Raw genomic sequence first — 23,950 nt, 5'->3', positions numbered from 1 at the left:
CTGGTTTTAATATGTACTATGACTGAAATTGAACAGAAAGGTGAAGATAAAATGAGAGTTGGGGGTGGAATTTCCGTTTGGGCCCAAACACGTAAGTACACAAGTCACCTCTCTATGATGTCTTAATGAGGACAAAAATCATATCCGATTGTAAGGTATAGGAGGAGTTGCATCTGATTCAAAATTCTCCGCACGCAATAATCATGAACCAATTAGCAGTAATTTGTGATTAATTGTATAATTCTCTACGCAAATTGCAAATTGCAAAATGATGAGAGAGAGAGAGAGAGAGAGCGCGCGCGCAAGGAGAATTCATTAAAAATGAGCAAAATCCAACCCATCGATATTGAATAATAAAGAAGAAGAATGAAAGAAAGTGGGTTGACCCGACAAGGACCAAGAGTTTAAGAGTTTGAATCATAGTCTAAAATTGTTATTAAAGCCTAATTAAACAAATTAATAATAATAAAAAGAAGCTTTTGGTTTCTGGGTGTCGACTAAGTAAAAGGTAAAGTGGCATTGCATGCGTACGTGTAACCCACCAATGGAAATGTTGCCAAAAGATTTGTGAACCAAAGCATGTGCTGCTGAGGTGTAAAAGGCCTCAAGGATACGTGGAACATGACTAGTATTGTAATTTCACACCCATCCTCTCATATTTAAATCTACAATTTGTTGCCCTAGTATAACCCTAGAGAGAGGAAATAAAGATTCTCCGATTATATATATATAAACAATACGGCACAAATGATAAGTTGATAAGAGCAGTAACTGCTCACATCTGTCTTCTCTTCTTTTCCAATATGAACCTTCTTTTTGGCGACTGCAACTTGCAAGTGCAATGCAAGCAAAGTAAACCCCACAAAAGCCATCACTTTCCTTTGCCCTTTTATTTTCACATTGGAGTCTTTGACGCCACAAAATAACAAAGCCACTGCATGCATAACCCATCACACAAAATACAAGAAAATAAAGTGGTGAAGTGCACAGCAAGAAAAGTAGTAGGAGGGCCAGAATTTGCATGGAAGATTCACGATTGACTGTTTTTTTCTTTGTTTTGTTGAAAAAACCTAAAACTAAATGTGGAAAAATTCAACCCTAGTTGGACTTTGAAAATTTGAAAAACCACAATCCTATCTTTGCACCCACCATTATTCCTAAAATACCTTCCATTCACTTAATACTTTTAACCCTAACTTAACACTATTGATTGAGTTCGAATTTTTATTTTTATTTTTTTAAAAAGGTTTCCACCCTCCTCCTCTTGTCTCTTTCACCATTATTTCAGTTGTATTGAACAACACCTTCAAACCCCAATCTAACATTCTTCTCCTCTCTCCATTTCAATCAACCCATGAATAAACAAACCCACGAGAAATATTACATCAATTGGCCCAGATATGAGACGACACTTCTTCGACTGCATTGCCTGCCAAAGTCTCTCATCCTAGTCTTCATCAATATCAACAACTTCATGGCCCTTTATTCTTCCAAGTTTCCAATTTGAGAGAGATAGAACATTCCAATCTTTATTCTTTATTCCTTCTTAACTATTTCCTAGACATGCCCAGTTTGAGGTTATAGGGATTCAACCCTTCCGAAAACCGAAATAATTTTATTTTAAATGCAAAGAGTTGTCATAAAAGCGACACTGGGATTTTTTCAATCAATGTCATAAGTGTAGCAAAGTCTTACAAGACTGGGAATCTTACAAGAGCAACTCATTTGGTTTAGGTGGCAATTGATGATGTGGCTGGCGGTGAGGTGAGGAGGGGAGGTTGGTTTGGTTGTCACGGGGTTGGGTGGGGTAGTCTGAGGGTTGTTTGCTGGGCTCTTTTATTTATTTATTCTAATTTTCTGTTTTTATTTTTATTTTTATTTTCTTGACTTAATAGTGTTAACTTAGAGTTAAGTCCTTAAAAATCATTTTATAATAGAGTAAACTTGCTTTTAAAATTTTGAAGATAAGATGAGTGGGAATAACAGCACTATATTTTAATACTTTTCTTTGTCATCGAGTTTTTCTTTTTTGTTGCTATTTTGTTGTCATCATGCATAAAAATCTATAAAATATCTTAAAATTTAATCCCTTATTTAAGTAGTTTCCTAAAAAGGGTGATGATTAAGCAAGCAGAATATCTCGAATAACCATGTAAAGGTTATTTCTCAAAATGAAAAAGAAATCGGGAGTTTTTATTTTTGTTTCCTTTTTCCTTGTTGAAATAAAAGGTGTGCATACGAAGTTAACAAAACGTAAAAAATTATTTTATTATAGAGCCGCCTCCTTTTAGTCTTTTAGCACTTTATGTAGTGGCAGCTTCAAAACTGTGGTGGAAAGCAATAAATTTCCAAAACAAAAAAAAGCAATAAATTTCTTGAAAAGAAAGAAGAAACGTGCAAAATACCTTTCTGAGTCATGTGCTTTCTAAAGTAATTAATGACCGAAAGTAAATATATATTTAAAAAAAACCAAACTGTACAAAAAGTTACATCAATAAAAAAGTTATGTGTCCAATATAATTCGTTTTATACTCCCCCTCACGGCTTATCCTATTCACGCACAGTTTATTGTTCGGTAATTCTTGGAAGTTTGTGTCACTGCACAGTTTACACTGCTTTCCTAATTATTTGTTAATTGTACTTACAAAACTTAAATAGATTTTTATTTCGAAAATGACCTACTAATATAGTAGTTTGGAGTATTTGTTTCATCAGACAATGTTCTGGGTTCGAATCCTAGAATCTGTGTAGATGTGTGAGTTTAATATATTATCGTCTCTTTTAATAGTAAATGTCCTAAAATAAAAACCTCACACTTAACAAATAAGAAAAAAATTACCCCAGTTAAGATTTTCTAACTGAATATCGTTCTTATCCCAAATAATATGTTATATATCATTCATTATCATTAAAAAAAAAAGTTGTTTTTTCTGTAAATATTTCTCAAATGGCATTGCTGGTCATTAATGTACAACCAAACATGTAGATTAACAACTAAAAACCTGAGAGAAGTTGAGCCCACCAAGGTAGGTAGGTACAGCATGGTTCTAAATTTGTTGAAGCCTGGAAAAGAAAGTTGTTGAAGCCAACCAAAATACAACTCAGAGCTACACTGTCGCAATCTGCAAATTGTGAGACCCATCCCATGCTAGCTGACACGAGTTAACATATGCCCACAAGAAAATACAGAAAAAAAAAGGCGGGTAACGTTGTAAAATATGAATGAATTTCATATAAGATAAACTATTTATACAAACTGCAACGAAAATTGGTGGAAAGACAGGAAAAGCAAAGTTGAAAAGAAAAGAAAAGAAAAGAAAAGAAAAGAGAGAAATCCCCCAGATTAGGAGGTCACCGGTAAGTCAAAAAAAACAGCAACCAAGAGGTAAAAAAGAATCTATCTATCGTTTTCATTGTGTGTTTTCTTTTCTTGGGGGAGCATTTAACGTCCACTAGTATGTGTGCCATGCTATAAATAGCTGGGGAGGCTCAAGAACATAAGCAATCCATAGACAAACGTTGTATTCGGACGTGTGTAAAACAACACATACGCACCCAAAGACTCTCTCTTTCTAAGTTTCCTTCTTGTCCAAAAGAAATCCCACCAACCCATCTTCTTGGTTCTTGCAAAGTTCATGAATCTCTGACCCATTTGTCGAATCTCAATCGCATTTGGGTGATATCTTCCAGGAAAGTCTGATAAAAAGGCTCTGCCTTTAACTTCTGCTGTTAAAGATAGAGACTTTTTCTTCAAAGAGTTGGATTTGCAGATACCTTTGAGTTGGTCTTTCTTCAAGATCGGTTAAAGGGTTGGTGGAGCTGATGGAACAGAAGCACATTTTCTTGTCTGCTCTGAGTGTTGGTGTTGGGGTTGGGGTGGGCCTGGGGTTGAGTTCTGGGCAGGCTGTGAGCAAATGGGTAAACGGTAATTGCTCGGCCGATGAGGTTACCGCGGAGCAGATTGAACAGGAGCTGATGAGGCAGGTGCTGCCTGGCAGAGACAGCAAAGTTACCTTTGAGGAGTTTCCTTATTACCTAAGGTAATTTGACAACTTCTTACCCAATTGCATAGCTTTTATGTTAATCGTTTAAGCAGGCACATGGAAGATGAGTGCGTTGTATATCTAATTTTCCTGGTAGAATGTTGTTGAAGTTTTAACCAATTTTGTAATCATACAATCCATCAAGAAATGATTTTGTTTTGTTTTGTTTTGTTTATTTTTATTTTTATTTTTATTTTTATAAACTTATCAGCAAATGATTATGCCAAGATCTTCTGCAAGAATTTTTTTTTTTTTTTTTTTTCTTTCTGGGCAAAATTTTGTTTACATGAATGTGTTTCCAGTTGACTAATTAGCTTGATTATTTACTATAATGGCTAAGATAAATTTTTCTGGGTTTTTGTTGTTTTAATTAATTTTTATCAGCCATGGATATTAGCATATTGTACTTTTGCTAAATTGCTATTAAATCCAATCTTTGCTTTTATGGATGCTGAGCCTTCTTGATTTTTTTGTTTTCCTTTGGCTTTTAACTGTGTTTTGGAGCAACCCATAAAGTTCTGTCTTTTAAGTTATCAAAACAGGTCAATCGTAGCAACGAAAATTAAGGGTTAACACTACCATCCGGCTGGTGGAAGAATATATTGAAGGGCGGAAAAATACTTCTAAAATATTGCATATATAAGTACTCCTAGTTATATAAAATCTGACTTCTGAAACTTGAACTTGTGGTGACGCAACATTTCTTGCTCTTATTATAATTTACATCTTCTGTTTTAATGATGGCAATAACAGAGAAAGAACTCGGATGTTGTTAACAAGTGCTGCATATGTTCATCTGAAACACTCTGACTTATCCAAGCACACCCGGAACCTTTCACCTGCAAGTAGAGCTATTTTGCTCTCAGGACCTGCTGGTATGCTATTTAAAACTGTCATCTGATTTTTGGTTTTCCATTGAAATTTTTATGCCTTAAATTCTTTGAGCTAACCTAATTGTATGTTTTATTTCCCAAAGAACTTTATCATCAAATGCTCGCCAAGGCTTTAGCACATCACTTTGAGTCGAAGTTGCTGTTGTTGGACATTACTGACTTTTCTATCAAGGTAAACTATGTGCAACTTTAATTTTCATTGAATTTGGTTGGTATGTATAGATCCATTAAATTGACAGTAGTACTTAAACCTCTCATTTTTACATGTTTACAGATCCAGAGTAAATATGGGTGTGCCAAAAGAGAACCTGTAAGCTCTCTCTGCTTCATAAGGAGGAACTAAGAATGCTTTTAATCTTTTCTGAATTCTTAATGTACATATTAGATTTTCTAGGTAGTGAAGCATGAATCCAATGTAGTAGTTGCTTTGTTGTTTAAACTCAAAATCAATGTTATACATTTCTGCACTTCATGTATAAGGAAAGTTTGAATTAGCTCAAGTGGAGTTTTTCCTAATTCATTGCCTTCTCTTTGTAGTATCTTAAGAGGTCTTTCTCAGAGGTGACAATGGAGCGAATGTCCAGTTTGCTTGGGTCTTTCTCAATCCTCCCTTCAAGTGGGGACAGTAAAGGTAAAAGAAGTAAAGCCATATTATTTTGTTGTTAATGCTCCTCTGATTGAATCCTTGTTCATGTCCTCAGTTTAGTGACAATTGGTAATGTTCACTCTTCACTGTTGTTATAATCAATTCGTTTTCTTACAGGCACATTATGCCGGCAAAGCAGTACTACAGATCTCAAATCAAGGTAGAGTAAGGGGTCATTGATCTTGATTTAAAAGGTGCCACAGTGGTTACATGTAATGTTTTGTTTCTAAAACATCACTGTCTAATACCTGCAGGGGCGCTGAAGGGCCAAATAATTCAACGCTTCAAAGAAATGCCTCCTCTGCATCTGATATGAGTAGCTTCAGTTCCAAATGTGCTCCCACAAGTTCAGGTTTGTTCATACAGCGAAATACTGGCTGTTTAAGTATCTAGCTTTTATGTTTTAGCTAAGCAGAAACTTGCTTCGAAATTATACTTATTACTTGGTGATTCTTTGTTTTTCAGCTCCTCTCAAACGCGTGACCAGCTGGTGTTTCGATGAGAAAATTTTTCTACAGTCACTTTACAAGGTAATGTCTCTTTTTTTATTTGGTCACATACAGGGTAATGTTATCATTATCATATTTATGCACAAGCATGTTTAGATGATACTTTCAGTTGATGCGTATGATGATAGATACTAGCTGATGTGAGTGGTGTTACAATTCTCAATTTCAGGCTGATAGCCTTTTCTTCCTTTTGATATAACTGGTGTCCCAATCACATGCCATTTTACCCACTTGATGCATACTTCATTTTATAGATATAAGTTCTTTCCTTGTGTATGCAAGACTTAAGTCAATATAGACTAGATAGTTATGTAGGTTCAATATATCTGAAAAGGTAAGGTAATGCTAATAGGCATGCGTATTATTTTTCTTACAGGTCTTAGCTTCCATATCAGAAACTGGTTCAATCATTTTATACATCAGGGACGTTGAGAAGCTTTTTCTCCAATCACGGCGGTTATACAATTTGTTCAATAAAATGTTGAAGAGACTTTCAGGGTCAGTGTTAATACTTGGTTCCCGGATGTTAGACGCTGAAGATGATTGCAAAGAAGTTGATGAGAGGCTTGCTGGTTTGTTCCCATACAATATTGAGATCAGCCCCCCTGAAGATGAGACTCATCTTGTCAGCTGGAAAGCCCAACTGGAAGAGGACATGAAGATGATCCAGTTCCACGATAACAAAAACCACATAGCTGAGGTACTTGCATCAAATGATCTTGAGTGTGATGATTTAGGTTCCATCTGCCATGCAGACACAATGGTCCTCAGCAACTACATAGAAGAAATCGTTGTATCAGCGATATCTTATCATTTGATGCAAAAGAAGGATCCAGAATATAGAAATGGAAAGCTTGTTATATCATCGACGAGGTAAATGCCAAGTTTCTGTACGCTTGATTTCATTGATATATTTTTGTTATATTTTATTGCAGAAGAGACTGTTTTATCTATCTAATTACCCATTCTGGATCTGGAACAGTTTGTCCCATGGATTGAGTATATTCCAGGAGGGAAAAAGTGGCGGGAAAGATTCTCTGAAACTGGAGACCAATGCTGATTCCAATAAGGTTTTTTTTTTCCCCTTTTCCTCTTCCATATTTTTATTTTCACCTCTTGATGTTTTTCAGGAAGTGGATCAAATGGAAATACTCTTACATTCTGATGTCTTAATGGTTTATCATTTCTATTAAATTCTAGGAAACTGAAGGGGAAGAGGCTGTCGGTGCAAAGACTGAAACAGAGAAATCTGGTCCTGCAGTAAAGAAGGACAGCGAGAATCCACCTCCGCCAAAAGTTGTAAGTTCAAGTCCTTCAATAGTGTGCATAAAATCCTCCTGGTTGTCTTATTGAATTTTCATGGTGTTCGTGCAGGAAGTTGCGCCTGACAATGAATTTGAGAAGCGCATAAGGCCAGAGGTTATCCCTGCAAATGAGATTGGAGTCACATTTGCAGACATTGGTGCATTGGATGATATTAAAGAATCACTTCAGGAGTTGGTCATGCTCCCGCTTCGAAGACCAGACCTTTTCAAAGGTGGGCTTCTTAAGCCTTGTAGAGGCATTTTGCTTTTTGGTCCTCCTGGCACTGGAAAAACAATGCTGGCAAAAGCCATTGCAAATGAAGCAGGAGCAAGTTTTATCAATGTCTCGATGTCCACCATCACTTCAAAATGGTTTGGAGAAGATGAAAAAAAACGTCCGAGCTCTGTTCACACTTGCAGCAAAGGTCTCCCCAACTATTATCTTTGTGGATGAGGTTGACAGCATGCTTGGGCAGCGGACCAGAGTTGGGGAGCATGAGGCCATGAGGAAGATAAAAAACGAGTTCATGACACACTGGGATGGGCTGTTGACAAAAACTGGAGAGCGAATTCTTGTTCTGGCTGCAACCAACAGACCATTTGACCTTGATGAAGCAATCATCAGGCGGTTTGAGCGCAGGTATAAATCTATATTTTATTGTAGTCAGAGTTCGCAACATTCCTTTTCAATTTTCATACAATTTTTGTTGATCGGTAACTCTTATATGACACAAAAAATTTGTGATTTCAACTTCATGTCTGCTAACTTTGAACTCTTTTTTGTGTTGAACAGAGTCATGGTTGGTCTTCCCTCCGTCGAGAATAGGGAAATGATCTTGAAAACTCTTCTTTCAAAAGAAAAGGTTGAAAATCTAGACTTCAAGGAGCTTGCAACCATGACAGAAGGTTACAGTGGCAGTGATCTTAAGGTTAGTTTTGGAGTCGATAATATTATAACCTTAAATTGTAATCAGTATGATGAGCTCATGAAACTAACTACTGGAAAACAGAACTTGTGTGTGACAGCAGCTTATCGACCTGTGAGGGAGCTTATACAACAGGAGAGACAAAAGGATATGGTAACTAACTACCTCTTACGCTCTTCCTCTGCCTTAGCAATATTCTTATTTTTCCAAATTCTCATTTACAGTAATGCTTAATGATTTTCAAATACTTGGAACTACAGGAAAAGAAGAAGAGAGAAGCACAAGGCAAGAGCACAGAAGATGCTTCAGAGACAAAAGAGGAAGAGAAAGAGGACCGAGAAATTACTCTGAGAGCTTTAAACATGGAAGATATGCGGCAGGCAAAGAATCAGGTAACTAACTTGACCTTTTTTCAACATTTTGCCTCCATAAACTACCATCTCTTTGATGTGTGTTAAGTTTTCGTGTATGTTTATACATGTCCATGGTGTGATACAGGTTGCTGCCAGTTTCGCTTCAGAGGGATCAGTAATGAGTGAGCTGAAACAGTGGAATGATTTATACGGAGAAGGTGGCTCAAGGAAGAAGCAACAACTCACTTACTTCCTGTAAAACATTAATAATACATGGAGAAGCAGGCGTCCTAGACAGTGATCAGCTTCATTCTTCGAGAAAGAATGTGAAGATTTGAGGAAGTTATAACTCCACCTGAAACACAAATGTTTGATGGCTCGTGACAACGTGACGATCAATTAGAAGCAGCTCTAGCTCTGATCCTCAAACGAAGAAAACGTTACAACCCAATGAACGTATACACCGGCGTACAATATACATAAATATTGTATTTTGTAAGAGAGGATTTGGCATTTGTTCACCAAATGTAAAGGGAGGGTGGGTTCTCGGTATTTTATTAAGCTGTCTTGCAAGCAAAGTACCACCAGCTGGGGTTTTAGTCGTATGTTCTGTGAACGTGTGGTATTTGGAAATGCACGCGGGATTTCAGATTGGTGGGGAGGGAACTCGGAGTGAATTTAATTTGTTTGATATGATATATATATAGCCTGTAGCTTATGGACAATATTCAAATACAGTCAGAGCATTTGTACATTGTTCTTAAATTCTGTAACACTTGATAATACATTGCCCTTTGTATTACATAAAACATGTGAATTACAGCACTCATGTCCCTGTACAGGATCTGTTCTTGATTGCCGCTTTCGCTTATATGTTTTATCGAGAATGGCCATAGGCAGGGTGACAGTCATGAATGTCTCTCTAAATCTTTATTTGTTATGAATTACTTATCTTTCTTCTTTTATCTTTTGTGAGAAAAAGAAAACTAAGAGAAAAACTTGGAGAAAGAGAGATTACAATGATATGATAGTGGGAAAGTTTGGATCTCTATGATAAGTATTTGAAGACATCTAAAATTGAGAGAAGAAAGCTGGAGAGCTCTAAGACTTTTCTTTACTTTGAAGTTTATAACTCACACTCCAAAGCAAAGTCTACCGCTTCATGAAGTCTTTAAAAATCCATGAGATTTTGAGCACCAAAAACTGTGTAGCCCCGTGATTTTAATGAATTTGTTTTTAAATAAAAAAAAACTTTAAAACTCCTAGTTATAAATACCACAATAGTTTTAAACATATTCGAGAAGCAAGCAAATAAGGGAATAGATTTTAATAGAATTCCGAAAGGGCATGCTGATTTACAATCATCCAAGCATTCCTCCATTACATCTTAAGCTAATTAAGGATCCATTACATTACATGGAGCACATATATGATAGTGATATGATAAACTTTTATTTATATCTTGTACACTTGTAAGATTATTATAATTTTTTTTAAATATAAATATAATGGTAACGTATTGTAACCAATTTTTCAGTCTTTTTATTTATTTATTTCACTTCACGCATCCTGATTTGGGAATATTCTTTATTCTCGGATCGGGTTGTGACATGTAAAATTTATATTTATAGCTTATAGTTGTGCGGCTCTACTGTTTAAATTTATATTTATAGAGTCTAGCCTTCATGCTATACTTTTAAAATTTCTATTTATAGTATATGCGGCTATCTCGGTAATATATTGTATATAAGTACAATGACGGCTATACCTTTATAATTTCTAGGGTAAACTACAAGAACCAACCTATAGGGTCATTTACGAGTCCATACCTGATTTTGGGGACATTTATGAGTACATACTCAACGTCATGAAAACCTACAGATTGCTCCTCCGTTAGTGAGTCAGAAATCTGTCATCTACCTATGTGGCATTTGTGGGACCCATTTTTAATTGACGTGGAGTTCCACGTGGAAAAAATAATAATAATAATAAATTAAAATAATTTTAATAAATTAAAAAATAAAAATAAAAGAACCATACCCAAATTCTCTCTCTTCCTATCCCGATCTCCTCTCCTCCTAGCCCCCAGCCACCCAAACCACCACCCAAGCTTACTCAGGCCACCTATCCCACATCTCTCTTGTTCTAGCCCAACCCATCACCTCCCCCATACCATATCCGATGTTTCCCAGACCCGCTCCGTTCTCAAAACCTCGTTGACCGCCCTGACCACGAGACCGTCAACGTTTCCAAGGCCAGGCTCGCCACCGTCGATTCTGATTTGGCAAAGAAGCTAGAGGAGCTCGTTCTCTCACCCCACCCTGCTGACGTCGACCGACTCCAATGGCAAGCCTACCTTGCTGACAGAGAGCAGGAGTACCGCGAGTCGGCGAAGAAGGAGAAATAAGGTTACAAGGCGATTGTGCAGCTGGATGAGTTGCACTCCACCTACGAGAAGCTTCTCAAGGACTCCGAGCAGAGGCTTGTCAAAATTTATGAATCGGCCGAGGCCAGCGTCGTCGTCAAAGATGACAAGGTGGAGGATTAGGATTTCACCAGCGACCAAGTCCATGAGGAGGTGGTTGGGATTTTACAGGAGGCCTTCGGAACCGAGCTGGACAAGGTCAACCACTTCGGTCGGCGGTTGCGGTTCTTGCCCAAGGCCTTTGATCGGATTCGCGATTTGCTTATGCTCAATCTTTCCAATAATGAACTCCAGGTTAGATTTCTTTTCATTTGGTTTGATTTGATTTAATTAACTTGTTAATATTGAATTAAGGAAAAAAAATCAATTTTGAACAGGTAATTCCTGATTCAATAGCTGGATTAGAGAAGCTTGAAGAGCTAAATTTGTCTTCGAATCTTCTGGAGGCACTGCCAGACTCAATCGGGATGTTGCAGAATTTGAGTTGGTCAATCTGGGTTCTTAGCTGATGTATCTGAGTTCTTTTCCAAGCTTCTCTGTGGTGAAAAAGATAGCGACTGAGGATGGGAGCGCAAGTGCTGGGTTTCAGGGTGGAGTTGGTGATGGCTGAGGGATTTAGTCGGAATTCATATTGTGGGTTGGGTTGGGTCAAAGAATGTGGTAGGAGGAGAGAGAGGATGACGATTGAGAATGGGAGGGGATATCGGAGAAGATGGATTTTTTTGTTTGTGTTGGGCTGCCATGGGTGGGTGTTGAGGGAGGGTTGCAACGGGGGAGAGTGGTAGGTTTTTCTAGGTTGGTTTTTTGTTTTTTGTTTTATTTTAATTTTTTATAATCAATTTTAAAATAATTTTAATGATTTAAAATTAGTTTTGAAAAATATATAATTTTTTATTATTTATTTGTCCACCTCATTGGAAAATGGAACCCACATTTGCCACGTATGGAGATAACGGATTTTTTGATAGATTCGCTAACAGAGTAATCTGTAGGTTTTCCGTGACGTTGAGTATGTACCCATAAATGTCCCAAAATTGGATATGGACTCGTAAATGACCCTATAAGTTGGGGGGTTTACTGTAGTTTACCCTAATTTCTATTTATGGGTTCTAGCCGTGCGGCTATCCTTTAAAATATTCTATTTTTTCACCAAAGAAACAATAATTAAAGTAATTCAAAAAGAATAAGATATTACTTAATCACATATATTAAATAACAAAATCTGCCAAAGAAAAAAGTAAAGAAACTAATTTTATACTTTTAACGAGTATAGCTATGCGGATATATTTTTAAAATATTTAGAGCGTACAGCCGCGCAGCTACACTATTAAAATATTGTATTTAATGGGTATAGTCGGGCGGCTATATCGTTATAATTTCTATTTATGGTGTATAACCAAATACTTGTAAAATTTCTATTTATAGAGTATAAAGCAACGCGGCTAAACTTCTAAAATTTCTATTTATATAGTATAGCGGCTATACTGTTAATTTATTGTATTCAGGGAGTATAATGGCTATACTCTTATAATTTCTATTTGTGGCGTATAGCCACGGGCTTTACTTGAAAAATGTCTATTTATAACGTATCACCGGGCAGCTATACTCTAAACTTCTATTTATACAGTATAGCCGCTCGGCTATACATTCTATTTATGGAGCACAGTTGCCTGGCTTTACGGGAAAAATTTTCTATTCATAGAGTATAGCCTCGGCTCTACTGTTAAAATTTCTGTATCCAGCAGAAGCACATCGAAACACCATCACTTTCATGGGAACATCGCTTCAGGATCGCCTGTGAAGTTGTCGGAGCAGTATCATATATGCACTCTGCAGCTTCAATGCCCCATCTTCAAGTCTTCTAACATTCTTCTAGACCATAACTATAGTGCTAAAGTATCCGACTTTGGGACTTCAAAATCAGTTCCCCTTGACAAAACTCACTTAACCACAGAAGTACAAGGAACTTTTGGGTACATGGATTTAGAGTACTTCAGATCTAGTAAATTTACAGATAAAAGTGATACCTACAGCTTTGGAGTCACACTTGTAGAAATATTAACTGGGAAAACCCCGTTTTCTTTTGCTAAAGATGACGGGGAAAATCTGGTTGCTTCTTTCATTTCACTGACAAGGGAAAACCAACTTGTTCAGATTTTGGATCCTCAAGTGGTTCAAGATGCAGAGATGGAGCATGTTGGAGCAATTGCTGAGCTTGCAACAAGGTGTTTGAGGTTGAATGGGAAAAAGAGGCCTAGTATGAAAGAGATATCAACAGAGTTGGAAGGATTGAGGAACACTCAAAGATGCCTAGAAAAGTTCCAAGAGCCTCAGTCATTCAAAGATGAAACAACATTCATGCACTCTACCAGTGAAACCATGAAAGATCATACAGAGGAAAGCATTCTCTGAGCCAGTGGGGGCAAGTTTCCCTTTGCTCCAACGCAAGTTGCAGGGCCATTAGTTGATAGTAAATTACCCCTTGCCATACTCCTACTTCTACTTAAAATACTAAATTCATCCTCGTCATACTTCTCCCTTCGGAAACCAAAATGAGATGTCCTCTTTGTGTAACTAATAGGCCTCTGGAGGTGTTCATTGCCATTATTGCAAACATAAGCCGGCTGGAATAATGGCCTCCTCCAGGCATTACCTCCTCTACACGCATCAACATTGCCAAATGAAAGTCCGGGTTCATCTGCTGTATTTTCTTTCCAGATTCCTGTTTTTGGACCCAAGAAGTAGTGGTAGTCCAAAGAACTGCCTTGTGCTATCAAGTGAACTGCCTTGTGCTATCGAGTACTTGAATTGAGGAACACATGCCACTCAAAATTTTTGACTGTTCCTCTTCCCACCACTCAGCTAAGTCCCTTCCACCCTCCATGATGAGAAGTGCAATCTTGAATCCGTAACATAGCATCCCAATTGTCCCTTCCATGTCTCCTCACACCTATTCAAAGAAAATCCAACTCCTCTTCAGACCACATGGTACTATATGGCTTATATTTGTCATGAAAACTACTCACTTTCATTGAAAGCTCTTTGCTTGGCTTGCAATACTATCATGCATAAGCTTGTGTCTCAATACTGACGATAAATGGCTCGAGGAAGATTGGAGTGCTGCATCTCGGATAAATTCTCTGGTTTCAATGACAGAGTTCAAGAAGGGAAATGCACTGAAGCAAGTATTGGTTGCGCATCCTGCAGTTAAAGGGTTTTCTGATAAGGATGGACCTAGTAACAGAAGAGATTCTTGTTCTGGTTGATTATTTTTGCCTCCCAACTGAAGAATTTCTTCTTTGTTCTGAAGCTATAGAAGCTGCTGCCACAGGCTGTGTTGTCACTGGGAGAAAAATGTCACTGGTTTTTTCTTCTGAAAATAGCTGGAATCAATTCCAAACATGAAAAGTAAAATAAGATTAGTTGACAGCCAAATCATCCCCAAAACTTCAAACAACAAGACTTACAAATCTCACCTGCAGACACTGGTATTTTGGTGTAATTTCCTTGGAAAATAGAGGACTAACTTTATCATCATCTTTGCAGCTGTCACCAACTTCTAAAAATTCAAATGCATCTTTGTGTAACCGTGAAGCATGAGTTTCTACTCCTTCAATTCTCGCAGCTGACATTTCTGGAGGAGACGGTTCATGCAATACAGTGGCATTATTTCTGCTAGTAGAATCCAAGGAGTCCCACATAGTTTTTGGCACAGCCAGGTCAGGTTGCTTCTGAGAACTCAAGTTTAAGTCAACATTGCATTCCACAGTGCCACGTGAATCTGCTAGTAAGAATTCTTTTAGATAAAGTATTGTAAGTTAAACACAATGTGAATTGATAATGTTACTGGTTCAAATGCATCCCTAGAAATTAATGAAGTCCTACCAGTGGGGATAACAGACAAGTCCAAATAAGGAAGTGATCTGCCTAAATGAGGGGTTTCTGTTGCTTTAAGATCAGCACTTGATAAAACTTGAGCTTCATCTCTTATCAATGCATGGGTTTTTCCTGGTTTACATAGAGTTGCAGCTTCAGAAGAGGAGTCTCTAGTATCACTACTTTTTCTTAAATGATCCATGCAAAGAACTTCAACATCCATTGCACTTTGAGCAGTCTGGCCAAGTACTTCTCCAGCCTGTTGTAAGGCGTCACTGCCTGTCTTTTCCTCATCATGAAGTTGTTCTTCTTCATGCATCAAACTGTCCCGATGAATGAAGTAAGCAATTAAAATATAAGAAACCAATAAGTTCTGAAGTTAGTGTAAACCTAAATTTTAGTTCCAGCGGCTGCAGATCCAGCACGAGCATATGTAAAATCAATGATCCGTAGCAAAGAAATTAGATTGGTGATTACAAATTACATATACAGAAATGAAGTATCAGGTTAAGAATGCACATAATGGTGGAGTCAGTCAGCCACGCGAGGTCAACTAAGCACCAACAGTGATGCACCTTTTATTCAGACCTTGTTTTTATACATATATTATTATAGAATACATGTAAATGAGAATGTATTTTCCATGTCGCATCTTATTTTCTATTTCTCATTTCACATTATTGTGTTTGTGCTCATAGGCAGATACATTATTTCCAAATTGACAAAAGATAGGCTTCATACATACCTCTCTGGAGGGCTTCAAATCTGCTTCATGATCTACTGAGCAGTTTTCAGGGGAAGTTTCTTCATAAGAACTGGTATTAGTACAAACAGAATTATTCAATTTGGTTACCAATGAGCAGCTATTTTCCACGGGCAGTGATTTCCTTTGTATATTAGACTCATCCATATCCTTTTTTCTTTTATTCCTTCGGCAGAAAGTAATCAATGGGGTGGTCAACTTGTTTCACGCAAGCTGAATCACCACCTAATTTATCTAACTTATTTCTAGAGAATGAATCAGTGTCTTCTAAGTTTGATGTATTCAATCTTGGCGAGCTACCATCGCATTCAGAGCTGCTTTTTCTTTCAAATGCTGCTGCTGCTGCTGATGATTTTTGTTTTACAAATTTAGCAGTAATTACAGCGGAATTCATCACCAATTGACAAGGTAACCTCCCTCCAACACTAATATCATCGACTAATGCTCCAGCATTAGCATTTGAAGATAAGCCTGCTTTCTTGCCACTAGACTTATTCCCATATGAATCTCTTCGGGACGGAACCTCATCAAGACTTGTCGGAAAGGTTTTAATTGGTATTTGTCTTGTGCCAGACACTTCAATGTGTTTCTTTTCCTTATGGGGCTTATCTAGGCATTGGAGATGATACGACTGAAGGCATTTTCCACAGTGCTTCAGGTTACCCCCAACACAGCACACAAAACATACATGGCATACCTGCAAGAAAAAGAGGCAGGTGAGACAGAATATAGCAATGACCTTAAAAATAAATTATAGGTCTAAGACAACTAAGAGAAGATCTTCATAGAAACCTAAATTAAAGAACCAAATCTAAATGTTCATCTCAACTAGATACGCTTTCAAGGGTCGGTTGAATAGGGCACATTCTGGTGGTATCTGGTAATCCCTTAAAACCTTATTCTTTCCAGTATTTTTTTTCAAGAACAAAATTATTAGAGGAAAAATAGGGAAGGATGGATTATTAAATTATCTACATAAGGATGATTGACATACAACATATATCCCTATGAAACAAACTACAAAAAGTGAACAGGCTCCAACTTTCTAAAATCTCACCGCAGAATTTCTGTTGTAATTTTCTGATGAACGCTTATCAATCAAATGAACTTGCAAGTCTGGTGGTTTGCTTAAAGAAGTATCATCGGGAGCAACAAAAAGTGAATTACGGCACTCATGTCTCTGTACAGGATCTGTTCTTGATTGCCGTTTTGCTTATACGTTAGCAACACTTTGCTTCCTGACATTTTTTTGGACATGAAATTTGTATTTATTCCACTATATGTTCGGTCTCATTTCAACAGAAAAACCTGCATATGTTAAAGAAGAATAACCAATTAACTAAACAGCAAGTCATGACTCATATAGTTAATACAGTTATGAGTAGCAACACAATGATAGCTGAAGGGCGAAAGACGGATTTCGACTGCTCTGAAATAGTGAATCACTATTACGAGGAATGCGGCAAACAAAAATTGTACTAACATTCTCCACCTAAAACACAGGCAGTGAGGTACAAGCATAAATGCCATTTGCATATTAAAGAATAAGCATAGCAAGAGAAGATAAACGCATGCCATTCACAGAAATGTTTAAATTTCAGAGTCAATTTGAATTCAAGAAGCCTAACGCATGCCATTCACAGAACCTTGTCATTGGCAAGACCACAGAAACTCCATGATAGGAAAACTTCATCATTTCCTTCCACAGAAGACAGACACCAAGTCAGCAAATGTTGTATTTTTTTTCTTCTGTGCCATGTCGTCAGTGCGAAGAGAGAAGAATATAAGGCGACAAACAGGGAGAGGAATGGAATTAGATGAATTAAGAGTCTCATGATCTGTTTTTCTATAGACCTGATTTGTGCTTCATCACTGCCTCGGCTTCCCAATCTCAAGCTCAAATTTGCAGCTAAATTTTTTCAATTTCGGGTTTCAGACTTTCACTCAATCGCAGTGTTTGAAAAGTCAGCCTACGCGGGAGGCTGGCGCTAGGCAGTAGGCGGCTAGGCGGTGGCTAGGCGGGCCCTAGGAGGTGGCTAGGCGGCTAGGTAGTAGCTAGGCGGGCGCCTAGGCGGTTGGGTCTTTTTTCGGTGCCGAACCCGAAGGACGAAGCAGTGACTGCGAGAGAAAATTCCGTCCCCTGCGAGTGCAAGCTTCGTGTATTTTAAAGCGTATAGCCGATCGGCTGTACTTTTAAAATATTCGAATGTAATTACATAGTATAGCCGTGCGGCTGTACGTTTATAATCTCTATGATAAGTAATTGAAGGCATGTAAAATTGAGAGAAGAAAGCTGGAGAGCTCTATGACTTTTCTTTACTTTGAAGTTTATAATTCACACTCCAAAGCAAAGTCTACCGCTTAATGAAGTCTTTAAAAATCCATGAGATTTTGAGCACCAAAAATTGTGTAGCCCCGTGAATTTTATGGATTTATTTTTCTAAAACAAAGCAGACTTTAAACTCCTAGTTATAAATACCACAATAGTTTTAAACATATTCGAGAAGCAAGCAAATAAGGGAATAGATTTTAATAGCATTCCGAAAGGGCATGCTGATTTACAATCATCCAAGCATTCCTCCATTACATCTTAAGCTAATTAAGGATCCATTACATTACATGGAGCACATATATGATAGTGATTGATTTTATCTACCCTAGACAAGACAAGGACAAATATATAAACTATACAACAACCAGTGCGGATAAAAACATACAAAACCTTCCCCCACCCCATCCTAAAATGGCTGGCAAAACAGGGCGGGCATAACCTAACAAGGTAAGCAACTCAAAGAGAGAGCAATTTTGCCGCATAGCGTCCCATAATGCCGCATGACAAAAATATCACAAAGCCTATGAGAATGATGATCCCCACAACAATCAATTTTATCTTCATATTCTGAAACCACATCTTCCTTTTCATTTTTGTTCCCTGTGTCCTGAAATCTTGGGCCTACAACACAAACACACCATTGTTTTCAACATATAAAAACGCCATATCAACAGCACAAAAGAGGAAAGGAAATTAAAAGATGATTTTTAAAATAAATATAAAAACTTGGAGAGAAAACCATATCACTCTCCATCACCCAAACCTAATAAACTAAACATAAGTTATGCTTCTTCGACTAACCTAGGAGTGAAGATTATCAGTTTTGTCCACCAACAGCTCAATATTCACCGCGGTCAAGAACCTGCAGAATAGATGAATTTCCATGACTAAAAATGGATGACATATTTTGCCTACTTGGAATCAGAATGAAAATGGGCCTAGGAGGGCGGCTAGGCGGGTGCTAGGCGGCTAGGCGGTGGCTAGGCGGCTAGGCGGGCGCTAGACGGTTGGGAGGTGGCTAGGCGGGCGCCTAGGCGGGTTGGGTCTTTTTTGGGTGCCGAACCCAGAGGACGAAGCAGTGACTGCGAGAAAAAGCTCCGTCCTCTGCGAGTGCAAGCGTCGTGTTTGTTCGAACATATTTAAAGAGTATAGCCGATCGGCTGTACGTTTAAAATATTCGAATGTCATTAGAACGGATAGCCGTGCGGCTGTACGGTTTTAATTTCTATTTATAAAGTCGAGCCTTGCGGCTATAGTGGAAGCGTATTGTACAAAAGAAGACGTATCTTCCAAATGAGAAGCGCATAAGGCCAGAGGTTATCCCTGCAAATGAGATTGGAGTCACATTTGCAGACATTGGTGCATTGGATGATATCACTTCAGGAGTTGGTCATGCTCCCGCTTCGAAGACCAGTACAAAGGTGGGCTTCTTAAGCTTTGTAGAGGCATTTTGCTTTTCGGTCCTCCTGGCACTGGAAAAACAATGCTGGCAAAAGCCATTGCAAGTGAAGAGGGAGCAAGTTTTATCAATGTCTCGATGTCCACCATCACTTCAAAATGGTTTGGAGAAGATGAAAAAAAACGTCCGAGCTCTGTTCACACTTGCAGCAAAGGTCTCCCCAACTATTATCTTTGTGGATGAGGTTGACAGCATGCTTGGGCAGCGGACCAGAGTTGGGGAGCATGAGGCCATGAGGAAGATAAAAAACGAGTTCATGACACACTGGGATGGGCTGTTGACAAAAACCGGAGAGCGAATTCTTGTTCTGGCTGCAACCAACAGACCATTTGACCTTGATGAAGCAATCATCAGGCGGTTTGAGCGCAGTTATAAATCTATATTTTATTGTAGTCAGAGTTCGCAACATTCCTTTTCAATTTTCATACAATTTTTGTTGATCGGTAACTCTTATATGACAGAAAAAATTTGTGATTTCAACTTCATGTCTGCTAACTTTGAACTCTTTTTGGTGTTGAACAGAGTCATGGTTGGTCTTCCCTCCGTCGAGAATAGGGAAATGATCTTGAAAACTCTTCTTTCAAAAGAAAAGGTTGAAAATCTAGACTTCAAGGAGCTTGCAACCATGACAGAAGGTTACAGTGGCAGTGATCTTAAGGTTAGTTTTGGAGTCGATAATATTATAACCTTAAATTGTAATCAGTATGATGAGCTCATGAAACTAACTACTGGAAAACAGAACTTGTGTGTGACAGCAGCTTATCGACCTGTGATGAAGCTTATACAACAGGAGAGACAAAAGGATATGGTAACTAACTACCTCTTACGCTCTTCCTCTGCCTTAGCAATATTCTTATTTTTCCAAATTCTCATTTACAGTAATGCTTAATGATTTTCGAATACTTGGAACTACAGGAAAAGAAGAAGAGAGAAGCACAAGGCAAGAGCACAGAAGATGCTTCAGAGACAAAAGAGGAAGAGAAAGAGGACCGAGAAATTACTCTGAGAGCTTTAAACATGGAAGATATGCGGCAGGCAAAGAATCAGGTAACTAACTTGACCTTTTTTCAATATTTTGCCTCCATAAACTACCATCTCTTTTATGTGTGTTAAGTTTTGCATGTATGTTTATACATGTCCATGGTGTGATGCAGGTTGCCGCCAGTTTCGCTTCAGAGGGATCAGTAATGAGTGAGCTGCAACAGTGGAATGATTTGTACGGAGAAGGTGGCTCAAGGAAGAAGCAACAACTCACTTCCTGTAAAACATTAATACTACATGGGGAAGCAGGCGTCCTAGACAGTGATCAGCTTCATTCTTCGAGAAAGAATGTGAAGATTTGAGGAAGTTGGAAACTCCACCTGAAACACAAATGTTTGATGGCTCGTGACAACGTGACGATCAATTAGAAGCAGCTCTAGCTCTGATCCTCAAACGAAGAAAACGTTACACCCCAATGAACGTATACACCGGCGTACAATATACATAAATATTGTATTTTGTAAGAGAGGATTTGGCATTTGTTCACCAAATGTAAAGGGAGGGTGGGTTCTCGGTATTTTATTAAGCCGTCTTGCAAGCAAAATACCACCAGCTGGGGTTTTAGTCATGTTCTGTGAACGTGTGGTATTTGGAAATGCACGCGGGGTTTCAGATTGGTGGGGAGGCAACTTGGAGTGAATTTAATTTGTTTGATATGATATATATATATATATAGCCTGTAGCTTATGGACAATATTCAAATACAGTCAGAGCATTTGTACATTGTTCTTAAATTCTGTAACACTTGATAATGCATTGCTCTTTGTATTACATAAAACATGTGAATTACGGCACTCATGTCCCTGTACATGATCTGTTCTTGATTGCCGCTTTCGCTTATACGTTTTATCGAGAATGGCCATAGGCAGGGTGACAGTCATGAATGTCTCTCTAAATCTTTATTTGTTATGAATTACTTATTTTTCTTCTTTTATCTTTGGGTAATGCTAGGGAGACCATCTTTTTGTACCACAATTGTATACCATCTGATGTGAAAGATGATATGGCATGCCAAATCATTTAATACAATTACATATATTTTAAATTTTCATTCTCCCCTAATTAATGCACCGATCCCATAAGATTTATTTATTTATAATCTTTCCTCTTCTTCCTCCTCCCTCTCACCCTTTTCATACAACAATTTCTTATAATCGGAGCCATCGAAAGTTCTCCCTCTTCACCATGGCAGGTGCATTACCATCGAATTTCTGACGAATGCAGCACCATGATTCACGCATCCCTTCCATTCTACGTTGTAGATCTAGATCTGAAGAGTGAGTTGAGATAAGTAAATAGCTCTTGGAATTTGGTACACAATTGCTAGATCGCTCGTCGCCTTGTCGACAGCCACAGTCGCTACAGACGACGACGACGCCATTATCATCTCTCTCTCTCTCTCCCTATCTTTCTAAGATTTTTTGAGGCAATAGATACTTCTCATTGGTCTAAAAATGAAATGGAATCACAACTAAAAAGATAACCCACAACAACTCACCTTCCCGGAATATTTTTCTTGTTTGGATAGGTTAATAATTTTGAAAACCCATCATGATCCCTTTTTTTTAAAGACTTCAACAAGGAAAGGTAGTTGGGTTTTGATTCTAAATATAATATTATTTCATATTTACAAGAACAGTATAGTTAGATTTTTTAGGGTGTCCATGAAGATACAAAGTTTTTATCAGATTAGTGCTTTTTCCACCACATTTTAGCGGCCAGTTTTTTCTTTTTTTTTTTTTTCCTGCGAAGTTGACCATTAGTTGCAAGCCATAAGAGACAAATAACAAAAAATGGCAGCCAACATGAGGAAAGGGGTTGATACTGTGTTTAACACCCATGAAAAATCCGGCAATCATAAAATTGTTGTGGAGAAGACAGAGTGGGGAGAAGGAAGAAGGAAGAAATAGTGAAGATAGAAAGAGTCCTAGCGGTAATTGTGCTGTAATTAGGGGAGAATAAAATAGATTTAGCTATATTTAATGACTTTTGTGCTTTAATTAAGGGAGAATAAAAATTTAAAATATCTGTAACTACATTAAATGATTTGGCATGCCACATCTCTTCCACATCAAATGGTATACAATTGTGGTACAAAAAATATGGTCTCTCTAGCATTTTGTGAGAAAAAGAAAACTAAGAGAAAAACTTGGAGAAAGAGAGATTATGATAATGATAGTGGGAAAGTTTGGATCTCTATGATAAGTATTTGAAGACATATAAAATTGAGAGAAGAAAGCTGGAGAGCTCTATGACTTTTCTTTACTTTGAAGTTTATAATTCACACTCCAAAGCAAAGTCTACCGCTTAATGAAGTCTTTAAAAATCCATGAGATTTTGAGCACCAAAAATTGTGTAGCCCCGTGAATTTTATGGATTTATTTTTCTAAAAAAAGCAGACTTTAAACTCCTAGTTATAAATACCACAATAGTTTTAAACATATTCGAGAAGCAAGCAAATAAGGGAATAGATTTTAATAGCATTCCGAAAGGGCATGCTGATTTACAATCATCCAAGCATTCCTCCATTACATCTTAAGCTAATTAAGGATCCATTACATTACATGGAGCACATATATGATAGTGATTGATTTTATCTACCCTAGACAAGACAAGGACAAATATATAAACTATACAACAACCAGTGCGGATAAAAACGTACAAAACCTTCCCCCACCCCCCCATCCTAAAATGGCTGGCAAAACAGGGCGGGCATAACCTAACAAGGTAAGCAACTCAAAGAGAGAGCAATTTACCAATGCCGCATGACAAAAATATCACAAAGCCTATGAGAATGATGATCCCCACAACAATCAATTTTATCTTCATATTCTGAAACCACATCTTCCTTTTCATTTTTGTTCCCTGTGTCCTGAAATCTTGGGCCTACAACACAAACACACCATTGTTTTCAACATATAAAAACGCCATATCAACAGCACAAAAGAGGAAAGGAAATTAAAAGATGATTTTTAAAATAAATATAAAAACTTGGAGAGAAAACCATATCACTCTCCATCACCCAAACCTAATAAACTAAACATAAGTTATGCTTCTTCGACTAACCTAGGAGCGAAGATTATCAGTTTTGTCCACCAACAGCTCAATATTCTCACAGCGGTCAAGAACCTGCAGAATAGATGAATTTCCATGACTAAAAATGGATGACATATTTACCTACTTGGAATCAGAATGAAAATGGGCCTAGGAGGGCGGCTAGGCGGGTGCTAGGCGGCTAGGCGGTGGCTAGGCGGGCAATAGGCGGCTAGGCGGTGGCTAGGCGGGCTCTAGATGGCTGGGCGGTGGCTAGGCGGGCGCCTAGGCGGGTTGGGTCTTTTTTGGGTTCCGAACCCAGAGGATGAAGCCGTGACTGCGAGAAA

General features: G+C 37.9%; 1 protein-coding gene, 1 long non-coding RNA gene and 3 pseudogenes across 5 annotated transcripts; 3 read left to right on the top strand and 2 right to left on the bottom strand.

Annotated features, from left to right (window-relative positions):
• The first annotated feature begins 3,412 nt into the window (after window positions 1-3,412).
• Window positions 3,413-9,499, top strand: LOC103333694 (uncharacterized). The gene is given in 17 exon segments (XM_008236588.3): window positions 3,413-4,040; window positions 4,797-4,918; window positions 5,020-5,108; window positions 5,211-5,246; window positions 5,474-5,567; window positions 5,700-5,742; window positions 5,837-5,934; window positions 6,048-6,112; window positions 6,468-6,964; window positions 7,074-7,161; window positions 7,292-7,390; window positions 7,466-7,783; window positions 7,785-8,035; window positions 8,189-8,324; window positions 8,406-8,474; window positions 8,582-8,713; window positions 8,820-9,499. Coding segments are annotated over 17 exon segments (2,469 nt in total). The 5' UTR covers window positions 3,413-3,822; the 3' UTR covers window positions 8,934-9,499.
• A 1,205-nt stretch (window positions 9,500-10,704) lies between these two features.
• LOC148917524 (plant intracellular Ras-group-related LRR protein 1-like) lies at window positions 10,705-12,000 on the top strand (annotated as a pseudogene). Its single transcript, XR_016127016.1, has 2 exons — window positions 10,705-11,393; window positions 11,477-12,000. The product of XR_016127016.1 is annotated as a plant intracellular Ras-group-related LRR protein 1-like (transcript).
• A 658-nt stretch (window positions 12,001-12,658) lies between these two features.
• LOC103333783 (uncharacterized) lies at window positions 12,659-16,983 on the bottom strand (annotated as a pseudogene). The gene is made up of 6 exons (XR_016127043.1): window positions 16,796-16,983; window positions 15,717-16,435; window positions 14,985-15,077; window positions 14,576-14,880; window positions 13,917-14,482; window positions 12,659-13,863 (listed from the first exon to the last, which is right to left on the bottom strand). The product of XR_016127043.1 is annotated as an uncharacterized LOC103333783 (transcript).
• Window positions 16,984-17,115: 132 nt separating this feature from the next.
• LOC103333784 (outer mitochondrial transmembrane helix translocase-like) lies at window positions 17,116-21,364 on the top strand (annotated as a pseudogene). The gene is made up of 6 exons (XR_016127015.1): window positions 17,116-17,175; window positions 19,327-19,898; window positions 20,052-20,187; window positions 20,269-20,337; window positions 20,445-20,576; window positions 20,684-21,364. The product of XR_016127015.1 is annotated as an outer mitochondrial transmembrane helix translocase-like (transcript).
• A 1,666-nt stretch (window positions 21,365-23,030) lies between these two features.
• On the bottom strand, window positions 23,031-23,950 carry LOC103333695 (uncharacterized). Its single transcript, XR_514225.3, has 2 exons — window positions 23,637-23,950; window positions 23,031-23,456 (listed from the first exon to the last, which is right to left on the bottom strand). It is a non-coding gene; the product is annotated as an uncharacterized LOC103333695 (long non-coding RNA).

The sequence above is a fragment of the Prunus mume genome, linkage group LG5 (genome assembly GCF_029339155.1).
Source record: "Prunus mume cultivar Tortuosa linkage group LG5, ASM2933915v1, whole genome shotgun sequence".
In the NCBI taxonomy this organism is placed as follows: domain Eukaryota; kingdom Viridiplantae; phylum Streptophyta; class Magnoliopsida; order Rosales; family Rosaceae; genus Prunus; species Prunus mume.
This window is presented reverse-complemented; position numbering and strand designations above follow the sequence as displayed.